The sequence below is a fragment of the Momordica charantia genome, assembly GCF_013281855.1.
Source record: "Momordica charantia cultivar OHB3-1 chromosome 8 unlocalized genomic scaffold, Mcharantia_2.0 BLBB01000008.1, whole genome shotgun sequence".
NCBI classification, from domain to species: domain Eukaryota; kingdom Viridiplantae; phylum Streptophyta; class Magnoliopsida; order Cucurbitales; family Cucurbitaceae; genus Momordica; species Momordica charantia.
This window is the reverse complement of record NW_028275166.1, coordinates 35,234,287-35,242,761: the sequence shown is the minus strand read 5'-3', so window position 1 is coordinate 35,242,761 and position 8,475 is coordinate 35,234,287. Positions and strand designations below refer to the sequence as shown.

The 8,475-nt window shown below is 41.6% G+C and overlaps 2 protein-coding genes across 4 annotated transcripts; one reads left to right on the top strand and one right to left on the bottom strand.

The window, feature by feature from the left end:
• Positions 1-306: 306 nt before the first annotated feature.
• On the bottom strand, positions 307-4,890 carry LOC111021863 (uncharacterized). 3 transcript variants are annotated; one of them, XM_088127352.1, is made up of 6 exons: positions 4,773-4,890; positions 2,709-4,676; positions 1,670-1,722; positions 1,514-1,558; positions 1,391-1,435; positions 307-1,227 (listed from the first exon to the last, which is right to left on the bottom strand). In XM_088127352.1, the coding sequence occupies exons 2-6, from the start codon at positions 2,868-2,870 to the stop codon at positions 804-806; spliced, it is 729 nt and encodes a 242-aa protein (XP_087983478.1). In that variant the 5' UTR covers positions 2,871-4,676; positions 4,773-4,890; the 3' UTR covers positions 307-803. The 3 variants fall into 3 exon arrangements, with proteins under 3 accessions (XP_087983478.1, XP_087983477.1, XP_087983479.1); XM_088127351.1 differs by lacking the exon at positions 4,773-4,890 and having other exon boundaries at positions 2,709-4,744; XM_088127353.1 differs by lacking the exons at positions 2,709-4,676; positions 4,773-4,890 and adding an exon at positions 1,809-2,648.
• Positions 4,891-6,537: 1,647 nt separating this feature from the next.
• On the top strand, positions 6,538-8,386 carry LOC111021854 (protein STRICTOSIDINE SYNTHASE-LIKE 4). Its single transcript, XM_022298950.2, has 5 exons — positions 6,538-7,260; positions 7,350-7,426; positions 7,506-7,742; positions 7,819-7,951; positions 8,031-8,386. The coding sequence occupies exons 1-5, from the start codon at positions 6,853-6,855 to the stop codon at positions 8,307-8,309; spliced, it is 1,134 nt and encodes a 377-aa protein (XP_022154642.1). The 5' UTR covers positions 6,538-6,852; the 3' UTR covers positions 8,310-8,386.
• Positions 8,387-8,475: the final 89 nt, after the last annotated feature.

Below are 8,475 nucleotides of genomic sequence, written 5' to 3'. Positions count from 1 at the left end.
AGCTATAGTAATTAGCACGTGGTACCATCTATATTCTCACCTACTTTCACCTTTTTTCTTTCACAAAAAAGGAAAAAAGTACGAAAGAATTTTGCACTCCCGATCCAAAGTTATATCTTTAGTGTAATGGGAAAAGTTGATTGAAGACATTACCGTAACTCCATAGGAGGAATTGCCATAGACCGAAGGAAGAGCAAGCCGCCGGTGAGATTGCACATAGGTTCACAGAAAGCCCTCTGTCCTTCAAGGCCTTAAAGATGAGGTCTCAATTTCAATTGCCAACCAAATTACATTAGCAAACATTGGTGCGGTGAAAAGTTTAAAATCTTGCATTATTGATCTCATTCATTCAGAAAAAGGCCTCTACATCAACTAATACTGTTAGGTAAAAAATTGATTATTATGATATAGCAGTGGCATGGGACCCCCTTCCCTCCCCAGAAAACCAAACTGACGTTTTTTATGATTGTATGGACCTGAGCTGACCTCTCTCTCAGTTTGTGCAGGTAAGGAATTCGGGATTGCCCATTCTTCTCACTGTTGCTGCCAGAAGCTCCAGTTTTTGCTGATTGCATCACCCACCCACAGTTGCAGTTGCTGCTAAACTCACAACTGGAAGCATCATTTTGACTCAGCAAACCACTTCCTTAGCAAACACTGTTACCTTATTTTTTACATTCCTGGGACTAGTTGACATTCCACTACACAACTTAACTGCTCCAAGGTTCCCAAAGGATATGGAGATAAACGGGTCTGCCAAGCGAAGAAGAAAGCTAACATTAAGGGACCGAGCAGTGGTGTGGCTAGCAACACAAGTGGCATGGGTTACAGCAGCACTTTCCTGTACAGCCGTAGCAGCTTCTGCTACCAAAACAGCAACAAGGTTGTATTTTTGGACATTTTCCTAACGAGCATTTGCATTTGCATTTGCATTCGCAGCATGGGCATTCAGGGCATGAAGGTAATGAAAAATGGCAACAACATTGGCCGCATGAGATGGTTGGGCAAGAGCAGCATGAGCATTGGGGTAGTGTTAGACAAGTGCAACACTGCCCACACTCCCCACAACCCTTACCGCAACACTGCCACTTCGGTAATTTACAGCTGCCACACGATAGGCATTTACATGGATTACCACAGTTGCAGCATGGTGGGATATCGAGATGGATCGAGCATCCAGCATAACAACAACAGCAAATCCATGATAACTTACAACAAGGGAATCCACTGCATCAAGTGAGAATTTACCTTTGTCAAATACACTAGACAGTACCCTGCCTCTACAAAATACTGAGTCTATCTACTTCATGTTAACCTAAGATTATGACTGGGAAGCTACACTAGCCAAATAACAAAAGTAAGGAACAAAATGACAGGACGAGAGTCATACCAGAGCCATTTCCAAAATTGACATCTACGGCGGTGCTTCTTATATCTGCTTAAAAGAGGAAACATATAGCATGAAAAAGATACAAGGACTTTTAGGAAATTACAACGACGAGAAACTCCTTACGTTGGTATCAAGGGATCTGACTTGGCGACCACATAGTCAGCTACCCTGCAAAGTTTGTTGACACAAATCAACTAAGTGGGAGATAACTTGATGGGCTTAACATCCAATTTAGTCCAAAATTCAGTAAGTCTTTTGGAAATGAACTAGTATACATACTCTTTGCAGCATCTAGATGCAGGTTGAAGACCTTCAGTAGACTTCAATTCTTCCTGATCCAGAGACAATTGTCAAGAAAAGCTTGTTAATCGTTCATAATGAATCGGGAAGTTAAGAGAAAGCAATGGAGAAATCAAACCCAAATGATTAGATTGAACATCAATGCCAATGGAATTTGTCTTGTGGGGAGTACTTAAATCTCACTGTTACAAAAATTTGAAGAAGCATTGACAATATCATCTCATAGTTAGTGTTTCCCTCTTTTTCCTTAAACTATGTAGAATAAGATGTCTAGGGTATCCAGTACTAAAAGTAAAACAAGAGCTCCAAATCGTCAAGGGAAAAGAACGAAAAATGTAAACATCTACGTGAGACCCTCACCAGGAACCTTTTATTTGAAAAGAACAAGAGACAGAATCAAAGGGGTAAACCGATTGGTGATAACTGATTTGGAGACAAGAGTGCAAATAAACACTCCTTTTGGTTTGTAACATATTGAAAGCTCAGGACATAGAAGGGTGAAGTGTGACTTGTGGGATGTCCCAGTCGGTCCCCTCCCCCACCACCACCCCACCCCCAATAGACCCCAAACAATATAAGGGACAAATCCCGAAAAAATCTCCAAAACTCACCAATGGGGATCTGAAATGGAAAGCAAAACGTTGTCAATTTCGTTCCCTGTGCCACTAAGTATAACATTGCCAATATCGTATCCTAGGGTGCTTGGTGATGGAGAAAGTTTGTACCTTTCAATTGTATCTAAGAATACCTCTACGAATCTTAGCTTGTAATTACGTGAGATGGTATATTCATTCAAATTTATGAAGTGGGGAGGCACTGATAATGCCACTCGAATCCAAGACTTTGTTTCAATTTTGTTGTGAAGGAGAACCATTTTGTTCAGCCTTACAAAAGGGGCATCCGAATGCATTCGCATCGCATCTGAGTGTTCAATCTAGGAAATGGGGGGGGGGGGGGGGGGGGGGGGGGGGGGGGGTGGTTGGTCAAGGAAAGAAAAGCAGAGAAAAAGGAAAAGAACCTCGAGAAAACTAATCTCCCTCTCCAGCATCTGAACCTTGGCCGTTTGTCGGCGCTTTCCATACAAATCTGGATACTCAGGGGGCGACTTGGGGTAGGGAGGCGGGAGGGATGGAAGTGAAGAAGTAGAAGAAGAGGAAGGCGCGCGAGTGGGAGTAGCCATTGCTGAAGCGGAAGGAAGCAAGAGGTCAATTACGGAATTGGGAAAGCAAGCAGGCGCAGGGCACAAATCAAGTAAACATAAGGGAAAGAGAATAGTGTGTTGTCACTTATGGTACAAGTACAGTTATGAATGCCCAGAAGTTGCAGTGCAGAAAATAGTGAGAAGCGGAAAATGATGAAGTGTACGAATGGTAATCAAATTAAGAAAAGATGGTGAGGGAGCGGTAAATAAGACGCCCTGACAAGGACAGATACAGATTACGAGTGGGGCTAAAGAAAGAAAAGTTTGCAGCACCCCATAAATGCAAGTAAGCAAGCTTCATTTGGGAATGCGATTGGAAGATGGGGAGTTTAAAAGAGTAATAATGGTGGATGGTGGATGGGTTTGCAGTGAAAGAAAGAAAAACAGAGAGAGGGGAAAGGGAAAGGGAAAGGGAAAGGGGAAGGGGAAGGGGAGGCGGAGGCGGTAATAGTAAAGGTAAAGACGGCAGGTGAAAAAGGCTGCTCTGAAATGGCCATATGGGACTGTCTGTTTTGTACGAACCCATTTAGCAAAATTTAAGGCGTCTGATGAGTAGATGGGCGATTGGAGTTGAGTTGAGCTCAAGCTCGAGGGGGAGAATTTGGAGGAGTAATACAGCCATGTGGATGCGTGTGTGGATCTTTCAGTGATTTTTGTCTTTGCCTTCTCTGGGTCTGCCTCTGCCTCTGCGACTGCGTAGGGTGGAGAGAGGCGCTGCCCTGCCCTGGTGACTCACCACTCCACCCACTGCACTGCAGAGGAAAGAGCGAAAAGCACGATGGAAGCAACCATCTCAGACCCCACGTGAGCACTACGTAGGAGAGAGATACAGAGAGAGAGAAACTACAGCATTCTACAACCAGCACATTCATTTACAAAGTTTTCAACGACACACCACTCATCCTCCCTTCTCTCTCTTGGGAGGAGAAAGCTTTTTTTTTTTTTAATAATTACTGAACAAATTCTTGCATCAAACTCTGGACTGTGTGCCCACAACAAATCAGTAGAAATAAAGGCCTTCCCGACATTTTCTTTGTTTCATTTTCTGGGCAACTTCTTCTTTCTTTGTCCAGCTTTCTTGTGGAAAATGCAAGCTTGTAGTTGGCACAATCGCTAAACTCACAAAGCAAGCTAAAACCTTCCCCAAATCTGTGCATTTAAGCAAGCTGTTGAATTCTAACTTAAAGGAATTTAATGGGTCGGGGTTGAATGCCTTGACGTAGACTGAAATGGTCCCAACCCTTGAGATAGATGGGCAAATGGCCATAACTGTGTGGGGTTGCATGTCAGGAAGGTGATCTTGAAAATAGAGAATTTGTGTCCTTTTATACGATCCTTGGTCTAAATTATGGCCGGTTGCTAGAGAATTAAGAAAGAAAGCAAACAACTCTCGCATGCAGTGTAGAGATGGGAATCATAAACCATCAAGAAGGAGGAGGCCGGGGTGTAGCAACCCCAAATTGAGAGACAGAAGAAATGAGCACAAATCCCAAACGATGGGACCCCAGTTAAGTGTGGAATTGGATGGAAAAAGGAAAGGACATGGCGTCGTCATTATCTCCGTCCATCTCCGAAGACGTTGTTTTGTGGTGAGTGGACTCGTGACAATGGAGGTGGGGTTCGCGCTCTGCACACTGCCACCATCACCATTCACCAAGCAGACACGGCCGCAGAGGGCAGTGGCAGGGCTTTATTTAAAACATTATTTTTTCCCCAGCCTCGAGGCACTGTTCGACTTGTGGCCTCTGCTAACGTGAGCTGCTAAGCCTTTTCAATGATTGAGTTCTGAGAGAGATAGAATTTCATATTTTATTTCATTTTACGAAACAGAAACATGCATACATAGAATATAATAGAGTTGCATTGCAGTATGCAGTTTACCTGTTTGATGAATTGACAAGGCGGCCACTGGGCTTTCGCTCTGCCCCTTAAATGAAATGGGTTTCTCCTTTTCTATTTCGGACTTTAAAACAGTCGCCACTTCCACTTTTCCCTCCTCAATCCTCATCCTTTGGAATTCAATCCTTCTTTTTAGTTGTTACCCTCGCTTCCATTTACTCAGACTACTTCAGTTTCCATATTTTAAAAATATACCAAAACCAATAAATTCCTACCTCACTCATAATCATGCACAAATAAGAATCAAATTTTCAAATTGGATTGTTTTCTTCTTGCAAGATATGATCCTCAAAATTTTGTCAAATTTGAAATGGCTATTTAAGGCCCGGTTTAATAACTATTTCGTTTTTCGTTTTTTTAGTTATATTCGAATTCTCATAGTTTATTTAGTATCTTTATCACTCTTCTTGATAACACATTTAAATTATTAGTTAATTAAATTTTTTTTTTTAAAACTGGCCTTTTTTATATAGAAAATTGGAAAATGTCTTTCAAAAGTAGATAATCAAAAGAAAAAAAAAAATCCTGGATAGGAAGTAGAATCTCCAAGTTTAATTTTAATTTCCTCACTATTCACTGTACATGTAGAATTACATTCTATTTGAGACGGGTTATATTTTATCATAATCTTGGAATGTTTAATGGGTTGGTTAATTTACGAAATGCTTGCCCCAAAAGTCGAAGTCAAGGAGGGAATCTCCCTTTTCCAGGTTACCCTATGTTTATCCTCGAAGGTTTTGAAAATGAAGCCCAAATTATCAATACAGAACTTTATCTTTGTTTACTGATTTGATTTTTTTCTTTTTAGTTCAACAAACAATTGTAGGAAAGGCTTTTACATTTAGCTATGCTCCAACTGACAATTCACTGATTTGATTATAGCTCCAAAAGGTTTTCAAAATTTTGCTAATTTCATATGTTTTAAAAAGTTCATTTTGTCCTAAATGTGTAGAATTAAGTCATACCTAACTAATTATTATTATTTAAGAAAAAAGAGTCCTACCTAACTAGATCTAATCGTATATTAAGTTAATGTGAACTGGGTGAAACTTGTATATAACAAATGCTTTCTAAACTTAATTGTTTCTTTCTCTTAGAAATGTTATGGTATTAATTGATGGTTCCGAAAGCTTTTAAAATCTTCATGTTGAGTTTCTAAGAAGAATGCAAACAAAGTCCCACATTGGTTAGGAAATGATTCATGGTATATAGACGAAGACAATTACCTTCACTGCTATGAAGTCTTTTGAGTGAAACCAAAAGCAAAAATCAGAATTGTTATGGTTTGAGAAAGTAGCATGCATCGACTGAACGCTCTGAATGAATAAGAAATAGACAGTAGAGGGGAATCAATGATTCTTATTTCACCGAGTTGAAGCTAGCAACATGTCTATTACACACCGAAGGCTGGTAAGAACTAAGGGACAATGCCCCCTAACCTAAGCAGACCTACCAACAAAGCAACAAGTACTTGATCGGGTGGGGGAGCGGTTTGGTTTCGTGCAACGCCCTAGCAGCAGGAAGAGGCTGTTGCCATTTGAAAGGAAAAGCTTATGCCCAAAACAGACAATATCATATAGAGATATTTGGGTACCTTTTATCTTTTTAACAGTCAATTGGACAAAAACAGTATGGTTTAATTTGATATTTGAAGGAGTTGTTTATAAGAGTATTTAAAATGAGAGAAAATATTTTGGTATTTAACAACTAACCCTGGTAGTGATATCTAAAGGTGTAAGATTTGGAAGGAGGGTTGGGGGCTGCGATCATGATCAGAAAATGCAGCATGCATTTGCATTTTGAATACCCATTCTCCAGTCTCCACAACCCCACTCTGCTGACACCTTTCGTTCTACTGCTCTTCACCTGCTAAGCTTCGACAGCTTGAATACTTGTTTGTCTCTAAATTTATCTCCAGCACAATATCTAAATAATGTAAGAAATATCTATATTACGTGTCGCACTGGGTGTCAGCCGAGAGTGAGAGTTATCTCTAATTTGCATTTTTCTGGTTTCAAAAAATAAAGGCTTATCTCGACTAGAATTTAGAAGGTAAAAAGGCATGGCCGAAACGCGAGGCATCAGGAGGAGACCTGCTAAGGTTGGAGGTGGAGTATGGGTGGCGGCACTGTCAAGCCTCCTGCTCGCCATCTCCCTCCAGGTTATATTGTTGTGTCCCATATCCCCATCCCCGCACCCGCTTCAACTGCCTTCTCCCGCCGCCGTCTTTCCCCTAAACCGCCGCTTGCAGGAAGTCACCAAACTGGGACACGGATTTCTGAAGGATCCTGAAGATATTTGCGTGGATGCCCAAGGTATTCTGTACGCGGCTACCAGAGATGGCTGGATCAAAAGATTGCATCCCAATGGATCCTGGGAGAATTGGAAGAACACCCACTCTCGAACTCTACTTGGAATCGCCCCCTCCAACTCCGACCACGGTGGAATCATCGTTTGTGATGCTGACAAGGTGCAAACCAACGCTGAACAGCTACTCCTCCTTGGAACAGCTCCTTCCTCAATTAATATCTCATCTCATTTTATTTTATTTGCATGCAGGGCATCCTTAAGGTGAACGAACAAGATGGATTTTCCGTCCTCGTTTCTTCTCATGTGAACCAAACCAGAATCATAAGGTTGGTAGCTACTGCTACTGGTTTTCTTTTCTATCCCTCGGCTTCGGTTTGAATTTTGAATGGCGACTGAAACCTGCAGCTTCGCAGACGATGTGGTGGAGGCGGCGGATGGCTGCCTTTACTTTAGCGATGCAAGCTCTAAATTTGGACTGCATAATTGGTATTTGGACTTCTTGGAAGCAAAACCTCATGGTCGGCTGCTTAAGTACGACCCTTCCTCCAACCACATTTCAACCCTTCTTGATAATCTACATTTTGCCAACGGCGTTGCTCTCTCCGCAGACCAACATTACGTGGTCGTCTGTGAAACCTTCAAGTACCTACTCTTTCTCTGACTCTTTCTCTTGATTAGAATTTGAATTTCAGACTAATTTAACATGGAAGAATCACAGATACAGATGTGTCAAGTATTGGCTGAAGGGAGAGAAAGAAGGGGAAACAGAAATATTCGTAGACAATCTTCCTGGAGCACCTGATAACATAAACCTGGCTCCAGATGGCTCCTTTTGGATCGCTCTCATTCAGGTAATTAATTTGCCATCCTTATGTACCTAGATTGATAAAGGCATTGATTAATTAAGCAAGCAAATGAATGCATGCGCAGCCTATCCGTGATGGGTCGGAGTTGTTTGTGAGGTCTAAGATTGTGAGGCAGATTGTGGCCAGTTTTCCCAAGTTGAAGTTGTATGAGGTGCTAAACGGCGCACGGCGGAGAGCAATGGTGGTCAAAGTGGATGCCGATGGCAGGATTCTTACGAAACTCGACGATCCAAATGGGAAGGTAATATCTTTCGTCACAAGCGCTCTAGAGTTCCACCACCATCTTTACTTGGGAAGTCTAAATGCCAACTTCCTCGGAGTGTTGCCCTTGACTCTTCCTTAATTTCCCCTCCTCCCACTTCCCTTTTCATGCAACATTTCCTCTCTCTTCAGTATAGTATAATATTATCAACTTGCTTACACACGTGTGTCTCAGTCTGCACTTTCTACCTTTTTCGCAACTATATTCTATTCTATTCTATTCTCCATATATGTGAACTAAAAGATGC